The following is a 19,142-nucleotide window of genomic DNA, read 5'->3' as shown; positions in this document are numbered from 1 at the left end:
TTTGTGTTTGTTTGGGGTAGGATGGGGTGTGTGTGTGTGTGAGAGAGAGAGGTGGAAACTCTGAATAAAGACATGGGGGGTGGGGGTCTTCTGAGCCCTCATTAGCAAATGTTGCTCCCTTGGGCCAGAATTGTGAAAATCCCCTCCAAACCTTTCCTTAGGAACTTAAAGGGGGAGGGTTTGGGTTGCCTTTATAAAGTGCCTCCTCTTGCCTTTGTAAAGGGGCCAGAAAGAGCTAGTTTTGGGGGGATTAAGTTCTTGTCCAATAAGCTGGAGTTAGGTTAGCAGGAGGAAACTCCACAAGCCACCACCTAAGGCAGTGGTACTCAACCTGTTTTATCATTGTGGGAAGCGCCCTCCCCAAACCCTTCCCCCCTAGGCCTCTATGTCCAGTGCCCCCCACCCAGAGACTCCCACAACAGAGTGGGGCCAGGAGCAGAGCTCTGTGGCGTGCAAGCTAGGTGGCAGCCCCAGTGTGGTGTGCGAGCCGGGCAGCAGCCCTGGCACTGCAGCATGCAAGCTGGCTGGCCTTTAGCACACAGCTGGGCTGCAGCTATGTGCTAATTGGGCTACTTGCAGCCATGGGTTGAGAACTACTGACCTAAGGTGAGGGAGCTTCCTGGGACTGGAGCAGTCTGCTCCCAGTAGATGATGAGGCTAAGGATAACCCTGGGACCTTTCTCTCCACCTGAGCTGTTTGTACTCTGCCCGCCTCTCCCCAATCTTCCAAGGGGCCATCTGGATCTTGGGAGTGTTTCTAATCTTGCTTGTATTGACTTGCTTTCAGAAACATTGACTCTTTTTGCAGGCACTAAAATCCCTGGCTCAACAAGGGCCTGGTGCATGAGGTCAGCATCTGTGCTGCTGAATCACTACTAGATTTCTTGGCACTAACTCACTTACTGGCTCCGTAGAACAGCTTTAAAGCAATCCCAGCAATAAGCTGGATAAGGATAATTACCCTAGGGGGAAGGAGAGATACAATTTCTCTCCCTGACACCTGCTGGTTGGGATGCGATGGAAGGTAGCAGGCCCATGGGTCCCACCCCTCCCACAAAAGAAACGGCTCTAATTCAAGCCAGTTCGTCCCTTCAGTGCTTGGGTCAGCTCATTCCATCCAAATGCTGCTATGACCAGCCTGTACTAGTAGGGCTTGAGTTCAACCTGGATTGCAAAATGACTTTCCTTCCCAGTCTCTGAACAATTGGACAGTCCCACAATGACAGTCAAATCTCCTTGTCATGGTAGAGACAAAGGATTTCTGTTGGTGGCAAGTGATCCTATTCCTTCCCTTTCCCAAAGTTCAGATCTGGGGTAAGGAATAAGAGCCCTTCCTGGCTAATCTCTGTGGGCCCATTCCATAGTTTACTGACTGCCTGGGCTTTGGCCAATCACTGAATGGGCATCTAACAGCTAGAGCTCAGCGGTTTCTCACTAGTCCTTTCCAACTGCTTCGGAGGAGCCTTAGGCCAGAGAGAACATGAAGCAGAGTTCCAGCACTGAGATTTGGGAAGCGCAGTGCTCCCCAAGGGCCTTCTCTTGACCTCTCTGGTGCTGGTCTCCTTATCTAAGGAAAAAAAAATCTTTCATGAGCAACATATGCTTCTTCAAGAGCTCCCTCTGTAGAGTTTTGTGTGCCTGCAATATGGTTCCAGTCCAGCGGGAAATATTGAGATGATGTGATGAGATCAAGATTATACTTGTTTGTTGCATTTCACCTGTATGGGGTTTGTACAGTAACTCCTCACTTAATGTTGTAGTTATGTTCTTGAAAAATGCTACTTTAAGCAAAACGATGTTAAGCGAATCCAATTTCCCCATAAGAATTAATATAAATGGGGGGGTTAGGTTCCAGGGAATTTTTTTTTGACAGACAAAATGCTTTATATATATAAAGTTTTAAACAAACAATATAATACAGTATACAGCAATGATGATTGTGACACTTGGTTGAGGTTGGGGGAGTCAGAGGGTGGGATATTTCCCAGGGAATGCCTTACTGCTAAATGATGAACTAGCACTCGGCTGAGCCCTCAAAGGTTAACACATTGTTAATGTAGCCTCACGCTCTACAACGTGGCGCGAATGGAGGGAGGAGACACAGCATGGCAGTGGCTGCAAACATTCCCTGTGGAAACTGAACGTGATGATGAACCCATGCTATCCCACTGGAGCGCACCACTCCCTTCGCTTTCCAGGTGGTGGGTGCGTGGGTGGGGATGTGTGTGTGTGTGTGAGAGACATGCATTGCCCCTTTAAGTACGCTGATCCCACTCTAAGTACACTGCCTTTTTAAGTAGATCAACAAGTTGACAGCAGCTGATCCTTCTGTCCTGAGCCCTATCCTGTTTTCCCACAACACACTCTGTGGAGATGGGGTTCAGGAATGGGGGGTGGAAGTGGGGGCAGGGGGAGACCCTGACATCAGCACTCTTCTCCCCGCCTCCCGCAAGCAGGAGGCTCCTGGGCGCAGCTCCAAAGAAGAGGGCAGGAGCAGCACATGGCAGTGTGGGGGAGGGACAGCTGAACTGCCTGGCAATTCATAACCTGCTGAGTGGCTACTGCTTAGGGAACTTAGGGGAGCTGAGGGGACGGGGGCTGCCAGTCCACCCTGGTTCCAAGCCCCTACCAGCCAGCTCCAACGGACGGCTCTTTCTGCAAGCAGTGGACAAAGCAGGCGGCTGCCAAACAACTTTAAATGAGCATGTTCTCTAATTGATCAGCAACAAAACATTAACTGGGATGATGTTAAGTGAGGAGTTACTGTACTTCTAATAGGAGGGTCATGCCCATTTGCCCCTAGGGAGCTATCCAGACCCTGGGAGGTGTATGGGCTCTTGACTCCTTTCCAGTGGCAAAGTTTGTGCTGTTTCCTCTTTAGGTGAAGAGCTAATGAAGATCAGTGAAGAGGATGAGCAGGGCTGGTGCAAAGGCCAGCTTCACACTGGCCAGGTTGGACTCTATCCTGCTAACTATGTCAAGAGGGTGGGATCATGATTGCTACTCTCATCCTGACGGGTGTGTGTGTCACATGTGTATCAGCATCTCCTGCAGAAGTCACCCAATCACTGCTGGGCCCCTAACCCACATCGACAGCATGTGTAGCAATTTCTGGACTCTGGGGACATTTATTTCTTGTAATCAATGCTTCATTTTAAAATTCTAGAGCTGTAGGGATTTTCTAATAAACAAAGATTGAGTAAAGATTTCTGCTGCCTCTGAGCACTGTAGGAATTGAGGGAGGGGTCTTAATAGCTTGTCCTGGGATGGGCCATTGGGACATATTGATACCTGGCCAATCTGCTTCTGCTTGTAAAAATCTGAGAGCTTTTGGGACCATGATTGGTTGGTTGAAGGCTGATCAGTTACTCAGCTTCCCTCTTTAGGGAAATTTTGAAGACAAACCTTAGGGTAGCTTCCTTTTTGGACCCTTTCAGGTTGGCCTAGGTATGGCCCTGAAGTAGTTCTGGTGGTCTTGGCGCCCCTTCTCACAGACTGGCAGAAGTTAAGTGTCCATGGTAATCTGTTCAGATCTGAGGGCAGCTTTCAATACCATTCACCTCTAGGTCTTATTGATTGCTCGGTGGACTGCAGCTGGAGTAGTTGGCAGAGCTTGAGTGGCTCTATTCTATTCTTTTTTCTTCCAAAGATTCAGTATGGTAGTGCTGGTTATTGCTCACCTGCCCAAAGGGCTATCCCCTGTGGAGCATCTTGACCATGGGTGGTGGATATCGTAGGCAGACGGAGGTTGTGCCTCCCCAAACAGCCTAGCGTGGCCCTGCCCATGCTCCACTCCAAGGCCAGGCCCCCTTCTGCAGTTTTCAGTCCTCTGCCCTGCGCCAGGCTGACTGGGGCTAGCTGGCTTGCCTCCCTCAGGGACTCAAGGCGGCTGGGGCTGCATTGCGGGCCCAGTGCACAGGGGCGCTTCAACCGCAGTGAGGGTGCTCTGGGCTCCTGTGGGGTAGGTGGGGCCCCCATGATCTTGAGGTTCAATTAAGTTTCCCATCCTAGTCAATATTTATGCCAGACAGCGCGGGGAGATGCTGAAGTGTCAGAAAACATGTCCAGGGTGTCATCAGACCAAGGATAGTGCACTATCTGGGAAGTGGATGATATACCTTTTTGGAGCCTCCAGACAAGATGAAGTTGACATAGTGGAGGGGAGGCTTGGTGCCTACCCCACTCAGGTTCGTGGCACTTTTGGTTTGTAGTGGGTTTTTGGATCCTTGATAACTGTAGCTCAAACTACCTCTTCCTTCTGTCTGTAAAGGCATTTATGAGCTCTTCTCACACATCTGAAACCCTCTCTCCCCCGTCCTTCAGGCCCTTGACTTGCAGACTGGACGACTGTATTGCACTCTACATGGGGTGCAGTGCTTGCAGACCCTTTAGAAGCAATATATGGTATAGAATGCACCTACCTGCTTCGCAACAGAAGCTACCTTACTCCAGTTCCACTAGCTTCCCAACTATTTCCAGGTGCCATTCAGTGATGGGGATCTGTAAAGCTTTTTATGCCCTGGGTCGTCTCTCCATCTTTATATTCCACTGGGGCAACTGAGGTCGGGGGGGGGGGGGGAGGGTGGCGTCTGAAGTTCATGTTGCTGGCATTCAAATGTCATGTGGATAGCCTAGGGTCCTCAATTCTGGCTTACATGTGACATACAGAATGGCCGTGGAAGCCCAAATAAATGTAACAGAAAGGAGACATTTGAAGTGCAAAACTAAAGGTGAGATTGGAATTAATTTTTCATTGTAAGATTTCAGTCCTGGGCAAGTGAATTATCACTGAGATACAGAGGTAAAATTGTAAAAACAGCACTTAGAATTTCACCTAGGAAGGTAACTGCGCTTACACACACGTGAGGTCCTTGGCCCATGGTTGAGAAGATACCTGCCATAGAGTCAGAATAACTGACAAACTTGGGCCAAACATGAGAGAGAGAACTGGAACACAGGAGAGATGTCTTCTAGTAACCCAGATGTTATACAGGCCAACAAAAAGGTTCCAAAGCCTTAAACTTGAAAAAGAGCAATAAGACATTCAGAGGAGATCCAACACCCAGATTCACTCCTTTAACTGTAGAGATAAAAAGCAGGCAGACTCAAAACTCTGTACTGACCCCAAGGAGTTACCAAGAACACAAGTAGTAAAATGTCTGCCGTGATGGCAGAAGCCAAATTCTTCGTCAAATTAGCTGCAATGGCAGGGTTTGGCAGATGGCCCTGGCCACAAAGCTTTGATATTTGCCTGCCTCATGAGGTTGCCTTTTGGGCTATATTTAGCACCAGGAAGTATTTATCTGCACAATGTGCCAGGTTCAGGAAGGTGTCTCAGGAGTGAAAATGTACATTGATGCCATCATAAGCTGGGGCAGCTCCACTCCTGGACTTCAGGAACAACTCTAGAGGGGACTGGAAATCATAAGAAACAACCTTCAAGTGAATGAGGCTTAAGTGTCCATTTTAAGTTACTGAAAGTGAGCAGACCTGTAAGATTCAAGTACTAGTGAATATGCAGAGACCCAAAGATAAAAGAATTCTGAGACTGCAAGGCATGTTTATTTAGATCAGTAAGCTTGTACCTACCTATGAAGCTCAAACAACTTTCAGTAAAATCGCTTCACAGATAAACCGAATAGATGTGGATGGCAGAGTGGGTCAGAATTCAAGCGTAGCATTCACTGACTATAGCACTACTGCAGCAATACTTTGACTCACGGGAAGAGTCTCTAAAGAGGTTTCATAAAAAGAGTAGGACTGACAGCTCCCTACGAGCATGACTGGCAGAAAATGTCCAACTGAAAAGATGCTAGGCCTTGCCTATCACTATACAGTTTGACTAGAGAGAGTTATGAATCCTCAAGCTGAAATGAACCATAAACTACTGATTATGGCCTACAAAAGGACATGGAGAAGTGTAGCCAAGGATGCAGCCATTCCTTTATCATGATCTTGAAGTTCCAGCTAGGACATTGCTCCCTTCACTGACCCGCAGCCAGATGACCTAGAACAAATAGGGATAGTACACATGAACATGAGATGAGCTAGAGGATAAACAGGCCAAGGATAAAATCCTACGAACAATAAATTATATGTAATAAATGGGGAAATCTAGTCTTCCCACCTATATATTCCTAACTTATATATGAGTTTTCATAACCATTAGCAGAAAAGGACAAATATGCCTACCCCTAGGGACAAGGAAATATTGGGAAGAACATAGGAAGGGTAATTTAGAATGACAGTCCACAATTCTCCTTTTTAAAAAGTGGTGAATGTATGTGAAAGATGGTGGGAAGTACAGAGAAGCAAAGCAGAAATAATCTGTGATACAGAAAGAACTTGCACCTCCAGAGGACAAAGTCTGAAAAGGTTTTGTTTGTCCTGAGAACACATGATAGCCTGATCATAATGGACTGTTTGCAACTTTTCAGAAATATCAACACTTACATACGCCACAGCTTGTGTGACCAGATCCAGAAAATCAAGTTTGCGCACTGGGAATTCTATAAAATGACAAGGACTGTATTACTGGATGAGGGGACCACACATTAAGAATGGGGAGGTTTTGGACCTTACTGAAATCTGAACTTTGGCATGACAGAGTATGAGATTCCTATAAACAAATGGATTAATAGAATGTGGAGCCTAAGTAGTGAAGAACTTACTTAAAAACAAACAAACTATACTTAATACATCTGCTGGTGCTTTCCCCATAGTGCAGAACTCTTTACAAACAGCTGTGTGTGTACTTGTTTACCAGACTGATGCAATTACGGCCTGACAAACTTCTGATGTTGGCAGAGATCTGACAAATCAAAATGAATACAAAACTATAATGGAGCCAAATGCCCTTTGCCATAATTGGTTAATGTGGTTTGGGGCTGTTAAACCAGAAATCATTTTAAGATTCTGTCTGAAACAGATACAGAAACCTGTTGAAAGGTTCACATTTAAATGCTTGGATGATGTTAAACTATAGCCCTGTGTGTGTTATAACTTGTCCCGTTCCTCCACTGAATGGAAAATGAGCTTTAATGTTAAGATTCAATCAGGGAATGTGACGTTTCCATAGGCCCTGCCCCAATCCACACCACGTGGTTGCATGTGATACTCAAAGAAACACAAAAAGCTAGACAGGTTTCAGAGTAACAGCCGTGTTAGTCTGTATTCGCAAAAAGAAAAGGAGGACTTGTGGCACCTTAGAGACTAACCAATTTATTTGAGCATAAGCTTTCGTGAGCTACAGCTCACCTCATTGGATGCATACCGTGGAAACTGCAGCAGACATTATATACACACAGAGACCATGAAATAATACCTCCTCCCACCCCACTGTCCTGCTGGTAATAGCTTATCTAAAGTGATCATCAAGTTGGGCCATTTCCAGCACAAATCCAGGTTTTCTCACCCTCCACCTCCCCCCACAAACTCACTCTCCTGCTGGTAATAGCCCATCCAAAGTGACAACTCTCTTCACAATGTGTATGATAATCAAGGTGGGCCATTTCTTGCACAAATCCAGGTTCTCTCACCCCCCTCCAAAAACCATACACACAAACTCACTCTCCTGCTGGTAATAGCTTATCCAAAGTGACCACTCTCCCTACAATGTGCATGATAATCAAGGTGGGCCATTTCCAGCACAAATCCAGGTTTTCTCACCCCCCCACCCCCATACATACACAAATAAATTGGTTAGTCTCTAGGGTGCCACAAGTACTCCTTTTCTTTTCGCAAAAAGCTAGACAGGAACTAGTTGCAGACATTGAGTTTTTGAATACAGCAAAATTAAACTACAACAGACCCACCCAGGTACTAACTACATTATTTCTTAAATAAATTGTATTTTTCTATTCAAGTGTTTTATATTAGCTATGCCCCCAGGCACGACAGTATGTAAGTGCCTGCCACATGAAATCATTAACAATAGCCAAGCCCTTCTGGGAGAGCCTATCTTGAGTTAGCCGTGAAAGCTTCTGTATGCCTGGAAGGGGGAACCTGTGCTTGGCTAGCCTGGCTGGTATAGGAGGACCCGTGAGCCTGCTTGGAGGAAATAGCTGAAGAGGGAATGAGGGTGATCATATGTCTCTTTCAATAGCTCCACAATAAAGCAGCAGCTGACTTGGCTACCATCTGAGCTGCTCCACCTATTACTGTGGCCCATGCAGCAGCCACATAGTCTCTGGGGTGAGAGTTGTTACTGTGGAACCCAGAACCAGCTGGGAAAACTGTTTCCATCTGTGGTTGGGGGTTGACGGGGTAATCAACATACGCCAACCATCCTATGGCTAATGTATTATGCCCAGGTCCTTCAGAGAGCTTGGTGCTGTTTCTTGTTGCAGACGGTTTAAATTTACAACCTCCCCATCTCTTTTCCCCACACTTTGTGTACTTGTGTTTTTGAAGATATGTTGAAGTTGATGAGCAGCAGATGGGCACTTTCCTGTGGGTCTGTAGCAGCCCCAGCCTATGGAGCACTTGCTGCAGCTGGTTTCTGTGTGGTAGGGTTGCTTGGCACTAGGACTGAAGCACTGCAACAGGTGCAAGTGTGGAAACCTGACCAGTGCCCCAGTGAACTGTTGCAACAAGCCATGTCTGCCCCTCACCCTCTGCATTTCTGCTATTTACTGACCTAGCCCAAGGCCACAGTCACTCAGTGCTGGATGGTGGCTTTCTCCGACTGAAGGTCAGGCTGCGTTATTAACTAGGGCTGCCTCAGCTCTGTTGCTCAGACAGTTAGACTCTGCCCATGTGCAGAGGGCAGCAGAAATCAAATGACCCGGTAGCCAGGTTAATGGGCAGAAGCTGTGCAGGTGAAGTTCTTTTTTGCTAATGGCAACAGCACGCCCAGAGCAGGCTGTAACCTGGATGGTGACATGGGCACCGGCTCCACAGCTGCTCTGCGGCTGGAGCACCCATGGGGAAAAATTAGTGGGTGCTCTGCACCCATCAGCAGCCAAGCTCCCCACCCCATCTCACCTCTGCCTCCTCCCCTAAGCGTGCTGCATCCCTGCTTCTCCTCCCTGCGCTTGCTGCCACAAAACAGCTGTTTTGCAGTGTAACAAGCTCTGGGAGGGAGGGATGGGGGGAGGAGCGGAAATGCAGCGTGCTCAGGGGACGAGGCAGGGCCAGGATGGGGATTTGGGGAAGGGGTTGGAATGGGGGCAGGACATGGGCGGGATGGGGTAGGGCAGGGGTGGAGTCGGGGCAGGGGCAGAGACGGGAGTCGAGCACCCACCGGCGCCAGCAGAAGTTGGCACCTATGGACGGTTATAGGCTGATCAGAGGCCCTTCATGGAAGGGACTATACCAAAGCTGGAACTAAACCTGAGGCCTCTACCAGTCGCTTAAGATCAGTGTAACTGGATAGAAAAATCCATGGCGGGAGTGGCGAGTTGGGCAGGGATGAACCAACCCAAAATGGGATCAGAAAGGCAGAGAACAGCAGAAGAATAAACTGACTTAATAAACTAAGGGGGAAAACCTGCAAGCTGGGTTTAAAGACACCTCCCAAAAGATGTAACTAGCGCCTGTGAGCAAAGGAGCAACCCCAAACCTAGTTCAGTGCTGCCATCAGGGTGAGGGCTGGAGGACTGTCACGCAGTGAGACCCTCCACATTTGTACCAGGCCACCCAGGCTCTGCGGGAGAGACCAAGCAGAGGATGAATGGAAATAGTGTATTCAGAACAGAATGAACAGGCACTTGCTGGAGGGAAGGGGACAGTGAGAGGAAATCAGGTAGTTAGCATGATGTGTCTTTAACAGACAAGTCTCTGGTCTAAGCAAGGTCTCTAATGAGATTTTCCTGGCCAAATTTCACGACTGTTAGCCTTCTTGACCTCCTTGCTGTTTTCAGTGCCATCAACTGCCTCCGCTTTCAACTTTGGCTGGCCTCTACCAATTGTTCCCCTACCTCTGCTTGCCTCACTGGGCCACCCTTTTCCCCACAGCACTGGGTTTGCAGATTCATGTCTCCCTCTATCCAAGCCTGCATTTCAGCCTGTTTTGCACTCAACTCAATAGGGTTAAAACCGAGCTCCCGCTCTTTCCCTTTTCCACTAGCAACATTCCTATCCCATCATTCTCCTTGTCACTTGGGCCTATAAACTGCCCTCTTCAATAGCTCTCTCTCCCTGCACATCTAGGCTGTATCCAAAATCTGCGGCTCCTTCCTCCAAGGTCTCGCTGCATCCCACTCCTTGAAACTCTCATTCCAGCCCTTGTCATCTCCCACCTTGATGAGTGTAACTCCTTCCTTGCTGGATTCTCTGCCAGCCCCCGTACAGAACACTGCCACCAAAATAATGTTCCTTGCCTGTTGCTCTGTCCATAACATTTCCCCTGGTTTGACTCCTTCTGGCTCCCCCTCCTATACCACAGCAAACTCAAACTAGGTCTTGGACAATTCTATCCCTTCCTACCTATCTGCAGTTGCCCCTAATCTCAACACCCTGTTTACTTGCTATGGAACACCCATAGATCTGTGAGGCTACTCTTCTCTCCATTCAAATCCCTCCTAAAGACCCACTTCTATACTGATGCTTGGAAGAAACTAAAGGGCTAATGATGGCATGTAGTTGGGGATAACATTTAAAAAAAAAAGTTAAGTTTGTTATTAAAACAGTTGTACTTAATGTGGCCATTTACTGCTTTCACCTCTTTAGCTGTACGTTACACTCCTACCCCCTAATGCCTGCCCAGCCTTTGGGCTGGGGACCCTGCCTTCTTCCTTTTTTGGAAAGTGCCTCACACGCTGTGGCTGCTACTAGAAACTGGGGTGGGGGGTAGATCTGGAGAACTTGGAAGGATGGGGTAGGGAAGGTCAGACAGATCTCTTGCCACTACTAAAAGATTTGGAAGTTTTGAGTTTGAAGAGAGATGGTGGTGCTGTGGTTAGGCCACTGGACAGATGCTCAGGAGATCTGGGTTCCATCTCTGGCTCTGCCACAGTGTATGCAACCTGGATCAAGTTACTTATTCCCTGTGTTGTAGTGCCTTATCTGTACACAGAGATCACTTTACTTCCTGAGCTCCTGGGTGGAGGGGTACTGTGAAGCTCAAATACTAGGATGAGGAGGACCACTGTAAGTGCTAGGCAGCCATATTGCTCTGGAGCTGAGATACAGGCTATAGGAATCGAGTATCCATTCTGTTTCAAGGAAAGAATCTCTCTACCTGCTTTCACAACCGTCCTCTCCCCTCTAAGGCAGTTCATTTGATTTTGGCCTATTCCTCCAGTTCTGCAATTGAACCCCCTGAAGATTGATACAAAAATTGTATTTAAAACACTAAGTTTCTCAAGGTCTTGTGAAACTCTGCTGCTCAGAATTCATAGCCCAAACAGGATCTGGTCTAGGGCTGTAGGCAGAAGTGCAGAGCCCAGCCAGCCTCTCCTGCAGCTCAGATGGGCCTTTCTCCCCAAAGTCCAGTCAACTTCTCGTCAAGGAGCATGAAACCATTGCTTGAGTCCAGGTGTTTGACAGGGCCAGTTCCTTTGTTGGCTGTTGGCACTGCCCTGGCTCTGCTCACTGTTTGCTTCCTTGGAGCGACTTACCCAAGTGGATTGTCCCAACTCTGGTCCCTGTGCTGCCCACAACTGTCCTGAATGCAGCTCCAAGAAGATTCGCACAAGGCCCTGGAGGATAGTGACATAGTGATTGGAAACGAGCATGTTGCTTTCAAAGAGATGATCATGAAGAGATGGGAAAAGGCCTGGCTCCTCACTCACATCTGCCAAGATGGCCAGCTCTAGCACCAAGCCCCAACTTCTGTGCTGCCTGGAGTCTCTAAAGAACCACGTGGAAAGGCCAAAGATCTTCTCTGCCCTGCGGATCACCCTTCGAACAGACTCTGCAGGGAGCCACTGCCTTCCTCTGTTCTTCACACACATTAGGGCACTGCCTGCAGGCTCAACCCCAGAAGAGGACATCAGGGCAGCTCGACACTCAGCGCAGGTGAGGACTGGCAGGAGTTTCTGTACCACAAAGCGGGAAACATAGGTAGTTGTGTCTTCCTCTAACTGTGAAAGGAGGGATGGAGATAAGTCTATGGCACTGGTATCCTGCCTGGAACCTGGGCACCAATGATCCAGCCAGACTTGCCCCTTTCCCAGTGGCCAGGAGGCCTGCAGCTGGAGGCTGGCCCGTCTGCTCAAGGACACGTCCAGCAAATTGGGTGTATTGCATCCCAGCGCAGCAAGACCCTTGCACAGGACATGTCTGTATGCGGACTGGAAAGCCTGTGCTGTGGTAGCCCCTCTCTCCTCACAACCCTGCCGAATGGCTCCCCAGCACCATTCCAAAGGGTCCAGGCTCCACCAGCCAGTGAGCAAATATGGCACAGTCCTGTCCTCTGCCTCCAGATAAGTTTTTGCCATCCACTGCAAGCTGCGCAGGTTTACCAGGAAGCCCAGAAAGCCCCAGCGATGCCTGCTCAGCCCTAGCAGCTCCCCAGTGCCATCGTGCAGCTTGCGCAGCAGATTCTCATACTCATTGCAGAGGTTATTGAGGGAGTCATAACTGGCAAGGGACAGTGGCGCTTTGGGCCCTTTACTGTGGACGCTCCGACTGCTGCACACATCAAACACTGCACTGAGCAGGGTGATAAAGTGCGAAGTGGTTTCATGCCCCAGGAACTGGGACAAGCCTAGGCTGGCTGCAAAGTGCAGTGCCTGGGCTGTGCTCTCACTGAACAGCTGTGCAGCACCGTTCCCCCACACCCGCTGCCCAGATATGCTGACCCCACTAAACTTGTGGGCAGCCTGGAGCACTTCCTTCTCCTGCAGAACCCCAAGGCGCAGGATGTAGTCCCAGCAGATGGCCTTGCTGCAAACCTGGAGGCTGACGTATGCCTGCAGCGTGTTGTGAACCAGCGTGAGCAGGTGGCAGGGGTCAAAGAAATATGCGACTTCCAGTGCAGGATTGGCAGGGTGGAAAAACGTGGACTTCACAGAGACTCCATCCACCAGCACCCCCAGCCGCCTGGCTGTGTCCACATTGGGGGCTGTGGCATCTGAAGTAACAGAGACCACCTGCAGGCCAATGCTGTACAGTTTGAGGATACAGTGGCGCAGGAGCTGGGACTGCACGTCACCAGTGAGTGTGGCAAGGAGGAAATAGCCGAGAGGAGCTATCCAATGCCCCTGGAATCCTACTGCCACAAGCATGAGGGCTTCTCCTGCTGCTGGCACCTCATCTGCATCATAATTCCCAGCACCAAAGTCCACTAGCCCCTGCATGCTGTTGGTGTGCTGGTCATACTGGATTCTCCTCTCCAATGACATCGCACCAATGAGCAGAGAACAGGATTGGAAGTCTCTATCCCCTGCCTGTGATCTCTCTGCCAGTACACTAAAGACTTGCTGGCTGAACCCTGGCCTGTAATCTGGGTTTGAGAGCCACCTGCAATAGAGAACATAGAGGAAGATTACCCAGGAGGGAAGCTGCAAAAGCACCATACTGGGATAGGAATAGGACGTTCATTGGCAAGTAACATAACTTTCAGAGAATACAAAAGGTGAGGATGCAGCCACACACCTGGATGGGATTCTTCCCATGGGATCTGTGGGGGAAGAGACAAGCTGGTGTCTAAGCTAAACTCCCCCACCCTTGTCACCCCCACTGAGGACAGGAGAAGCAGAGGCAGCCTGAGGCTAAGCTCCCTTCCATCTCTCTCTGGTATTCAGACAACAGGCATGCTCCTCTCTCTCATTAAGCCTCTTTCAGTTAACCCTCCTTGGGCTCACCTCATCTCTCCTGTCCTCTAATCCCCAGAACTGTCTTTCTGGTTTGTTTGCCCTTTTTTCTTCCCATTCTCTTCTCGGGTGTGGAGCTGACAGCTGCACTTAGTGTTCTGGCTGCCCCAGGGCTAGGGAGAGCAGCACTGTTACTACTTTAGTATTACATGCCATTTGCCTAGGGACACATCTGAATGCTACTACACAGCACCCCAAACTTATTATTCCCCACCCCATTGGTTCTTCAGACTAGTCACCCCTCCCCCACTTCACACCTGTGTCCTCTTGCCTCTCTGGGTGTAAGGGTATCTCAGACTGATGCATCTTTGTGTCTTCAGCTCTCACTGTCCCAGCCTCTTCAGCTGTTTCCTCTCCCCGTTTCCTATGTGTCTGCATCAGGCTTGTCAGTAAATCTGATACCACTCCAGCCTCTAGGTGATAATGAAAACACTGGCTAGAAAGCCTAGCTCTGATCCCTGCTGTTTCCCCTCTTTGCTCCCCTCACCACTTTGTGGTTCTCCATTAATCCCTGTTCAAAGCCGCACCGGTCCCTCTCTCGTGGCTCATTAACGGCACTGGAGGCTGACAATTCCTCTTCTCATTAAGCCCAGCGTCTGCCTGTTATTGGCCACATCACCCAGATGTTTACACATCAGCTCCCTGATCCTCAGCCTAGGGCAGGGGTGGGCAAACTATGGCCTGGAGGCCGCATCCAGCCCTCCAGATGTTTTAATCTGGTCCTCAAGCTCCCGCTAGGGAGCGGGTTCCAGGGCTTGCCTTGCTCCAGCCAGGGAGCAGGGTCAGGAGCTTGCCTCGCTCCACACGGCTCCCAGAAGCAGCAGCATGTCCCCCTCCGGCTCCTACACATGGGGCAGCCAGAAGGCTCTACATGGTGCCTGCGCTGCCCCTGCAGCTCCCATTGGCCAGGAACCACGGCCAATGGGAGCTGCAGGGATGGTGTCTGCAGATGGGGCAGTGCACAGAGCTGCCTGGCTGCGCCTCCGTGTAGGAACCGGAGAGGGAACATGCTGCTGCTTCTGGGAGCTGCTTAAGTGCCCCCCAGACCTGCACTCCCACCCTGCTCCCATGCCCCAACCCCTTGCCCCACCCCTGATCCCCTTCCTGTCCTCCGAACCCCTCGGTCTCAGCCCAAAGCACCCTCCTGCACCCCCAACCCCTCATCCCCAGAGCCTCCTCCTGCACCCTGAACTCCTCTTTTCTGGCCCCACCCAAAGCCCATATCCCCAGCTGGATCCCTCACCCACTTCTGCATTCCAACCCCCAATTTCGTGAGCATTCATGACCCACCATACAATTTCCATACCCAGATGTGGCCCTTGGGCCAAAAAGTTTGCCCACCCCTGGCCTAGGGCCAATGTCTAAGTAACTGGCTGGCAGGTTCCTGCTTCTCCCTTCTTGTCCCTCTTGGACACTAAAACAGTGGTCCTCTGGCCTCCAGCCCTGTTCCCTGGAATAGGTGAAGGTTGCTCTCAGAGCTCCTGCACTTTCTTCTCTTGATTTTGTACATGTTGCCTAGTGCTGTAAGTTTGGCTTGATCTGCCACACTCTCCCATGAGGCCCGAAAGAGATTCCAGGCCCCTCTGCAAGACAGCAGGGTCCAATTCCAAAACATGGCCTCTTGTAGCTGGGCTGGGAGGTGCTGGGACCTCGCTTGCTCAACAGAGTCTCGTAATTACGTCTTCCTAGCCTGCTCTGTGGATTAGAGACAGGGCTCAATAACGAGACTCTGTAGGCCTGTGCCCAGTGCTGGTGGAGATTTCCTAATAGCATTTGTCCAGCAGTGGAGGGAATGATGCATGTAGGAGAGACGCACACATGCAAGGTGGTGGGTTCTGGCAGCTGGAAAGTCCTCGCCACACACTCGTAGGCCTTGGGTGAGAACAGATGAAGCGAGACGGCGAAGTTGCGCATGGTGGCCGGGTAGCTCCCACGCTGGGTTCCTTCATAGCGCAAGTCAAGCTGCAAGTCTGCTAGAGCAAAGAGATGGGTATTGGGAATGGGGCAGAGAGTAGGGTGAAAGCCCCCTGGGCTGGGGCTTATTTTGTGAGAAAGATCTGCAGAGTAGGTACCCTTCTCTACTGCAGTTTGTGGCAGAGAGCAGACATGAGGCCCTTTCCTTGGGGTATACTCAGGGCTCTAGTAGGTACAAGGCCCTAAAGCTCAAAAGGGATGTGGGGTAAAGTGGGTACAAAACCCCCTCCTCTGGGTTTGCTGCCATCGATGGGGGAGGAACACCATTTAACTGTCTCTAGGAGAAGAAATGCACCGTTCACAGGCCGGGAGCAGCTTGTACTCCCCAAGGCCAGAGCCAGGTCTCACCCCCTTCACTGTGCTGACTCCCATGTCAGGTTGAGGCTCTGGGGCAGGACAAGTCTTGTTATTTAACACGTGGTCTCTGAAAGGGCAGCGAGGTCAGTATTCCCAACCCCTCAGTTCCCATCCCCCTTGTGTACCAGTAAACTGGGCTCGCAGCATGTGCTCCTTGTCCTCAGGGAGGAGGTGTTGCTCCCGCAGGCCCTCCAAAACACTCCGCAGCTCCAGCCGATAGTAGGTGAGGCGCCGCTGGGCTGCATCCTGCGCCCGCTCGCTCCCTAGCACCGGGCTCGGGGGGAGAGGGGATTTTGTTCTGCCCTCCATCAGGCTGTACTGGTGCTCAGCGTGGATGAGCTCCACCTGCAGAGACACAGAGGAGCTTCAGTCACCCTTCCAATGACCTACCTATCCTATATTCTTGCTGACCTAGCTCCTGGCCCTCCCTCCCCAGCCACTGTGAGAGCCAAGGACATTTTCACACAGTGTGAGAAGTTAATTTTTAAAGCCATCAGCATTGGCCACCTGGTCTTCTCCCCTCCCCAGCTTCCTGTCAGAGGCCAGCCTGAGTGCTGAGATCTATGAAGCCTGAGAGGCAGGAATCATTCCTGTTACTGCCAACTGCACCTCAGTCATACAAAGCTACTCCCAGCCTCCTGCATCACAGGCAATAAGTCCTGTCTTAACTGTAGGCCCCAGGGGATGGGTGCTCTGGGCTTTTGGCATCAAACCTGGCCCTGGGTGCCCCTGGCATTTCTACTTACCACTTTAGATTGAGCTGGAGAGACATCTGCTGGTGAAATAGTCTCACTAGCGCCTACTGACGGTATATTGGCACCCAGAGCTTTAAGGGATCTGGGTGGACGTTGCCCTCTGGGTGATTTCTGTGTGGAGCAGAAGTTCAGATCATTCAAGCAGCAATAAGTTCATGACTAATAAATGTGTGACCCATGTGCAGGGCATAGGGACTCTCAGGGTACATAGTTGACACAGACCTTGAGTGGCACAGGCAGGAGCAACAGCCTCGGAAGACTCAGCCACTGGGGAGGCCAGTGCAGATGAGGGACTCAGCCAACAGGGCCACAACCCCAGGGCTATTAATAATACTCTGCACTGCCCTGAACATATTAATTCAGCCTCCCAGCCCCCTGGAGACATTTATTACCCCCATTTTACAAACAGAGAAACTGAGGCTCAGAGAGGGAACGTTACTTGCCCAAGGGATCCCACGCTGAGTGACTGGCAGAGCTTGGAACAGATCCCATAGGTCCTGACTCACCTAGTCCTCTCCTTCAGTCACAGAACCATCCTCCCTCCTTTACCCTGTAAATCCCATCAGCTGCCCTGGCCCAGGTTTTGGCTACACCTAAAGAGTGATGTAGAAACTCCAGAGGGCTGTGAGCTGCTGGAAGGACAGGAGCAGTGCTGAAGAGGCTTCTGCCTGCCAGCAGCGCTAAGAATGGTTAATAAGGAGACCAGAAATGATTGATCACCCAGTCATCCCCCTCCACAATCGTCCATTCTCCCCACAAACATCGGCCATAGCCTGTTCTAGGATCTTTACAGCATTGAGCCCCCGCTCCCTGATCTGCTGATCATTCCCCTAACAGTCAGCCTAAAACTTACACACAAACACAAACTCTCCTTAAATGAAACAACAGCCTGAAGCTAGAATAAGACACTAGAGAGGCTCAGAGGCTGCTCCTGCCCCCAGCTAATCTCCTTCCAACAGTACATAAACCTCTCCCTTGTGGCTTTCTTCCTCCAATGCTCTTAGCAGCTTTGTTGCCATTCTCTGTTTTCTTTCTCTTTCCTAAACTGTACTGGCTTTTTCCAGGGGCAGTTGCTCCAGGGCTATAGAGAGCAGTGGCATGTCAAGAGCCACTCACTCTGCTTAGCTGGAGAAAATCCTCTGGCTTCTGTGTTTTTCCTTTTCCTCCTCTTCTCATTGTATGGTCATGCTTGCTCTCTCCCTCTTCGATCACTGCAGCCAGATTCTGGCCTGGCTGGGGACTGAAGTCCCCCACCCCAGGGGGTCATTTACTGAGTTCCATCCTGTGCTTGGTGCTGTACAAACAGGAAGGAGACAAGCCCTGCCTACACAAGCTCATAGTAACTCAGTCTTTGATTAATACAGTTGGGACCCAGAGAAGCCATACAGTGAAGGTACAAACTATGGGCAGTGCTGGATTCGTGTAACTATGGCTCAAGTATTCTATAGAGGCACCTGGGCAGAGAAGTTGAAAGGAGCCGGGACCACAAGAGTCCTTTCAAAGGAAGGGAACACCACTGATGTGCAAACCTATGTGAGAGAAATTATACTAATGAATTTTCTTGGGCTGGGCACCAGTGTTCATAGGGATAGATACCACCAAGACTAGCTGCATCAGAGTCAGAAATGGAGCTGGCCCTCTCATCACCAGTGGGCCAGCAGAGCTGGGGCTAGGAAACTTATTAAGGCTAATCCCAGAAAAAGGATTTGTCCACATGCAAGGACTCCTAGGAAATCTCCAGTGACTACAAAAATGCTGGCTGAAGACCAACAAGTGGGGTAGCTTCTCAGAGCAGAGAGCCCCACACACAGCCACCTGGAGCTCTGAGTGGATAACTTGGGGAAACCACCTAGCTAGCTACTGCATTGACATGTTCTAGGCAGCTAAGCCATTCAGGTTTGGGTTTGAGAGGTTTCATTACTGACTCTCTCATTTTAATGCACTATTCCTGTTTCTAGCAATTCTGTGATACCCATGGGCTGGAACCACCTACACCAAAAGACAACAAGATCTAGACATGGAGCAGAACTGTTTTTATCTCTGATGTGACACTAACTTGCTGGGCGGACTTGGCTAACAAAGACCTCCTGTCTCTGCACCTTCAGTTTTCCAGCTGTAGGATGGGTTGATGCTGGTTCCTCTCCCGGGGGCTGTGAGGGCTAGTTACCATTTGTAAAGTGCTTTGAAGATACAAAGTGCAAGACTTGGATTAATATTGTTTCTGTCCCCACAGTCCCAGGATAGACCCCCTTGGGCACTACCCATTCCATACTGTGCCCCATGGGGAGTTGCTTCT

The 19,142-nt window shown here is 50.0% G+C and overlaps 1 protein-coding gene across 9 annotated transcripts in view; it reads left to right on the top strand.

Annotated features, from left to right (window-relative positions):
- Positions 1–3,204, top strand: part of PACSIN3 (protein kinase C and casein kinase substrate in neurons 3) — a 38,733-nt gene extending 35,529 nt beyond the window's left edge. For all 9 annotated transcript variants that reach the window (XM_084630929.1, XM_084630927.1, XM_084630930.1 and 6 more), the window contains one exon: positions 2,882–3,204. In XM_084630929.1, the coding sequence (XP_084487055.1) occupies positions 2,882–2,893 (12 nt within the window). In that variant the 3' untranslated portion in view covers positions 2,894–3,204. The remainder of the gene's footprint in view (positions 1–2,881) is intronic.
- Positions 3,205–19,142: the final 15,938 nt, after the last annotated feature.

The sequence above is a fragment of the Lepidochelys olivacea genome (assembly GCF_965140295.1).
Source record: "Lepidochelys olivacea isolate rLepOli2 genome assembly, chromosome: 6".
Classification (NCBI taxonomy): Eukaryota; Metazoa; Chordata; order Testudines; family Cheloniidae; genus Lepidochelys; species Lepidochelys olivacea.
The sequence above is the reverse complement of the archived record's forward strand: the minus strand, read 5'-3'. Positions and strand labels throughout refer to the sequence as shown.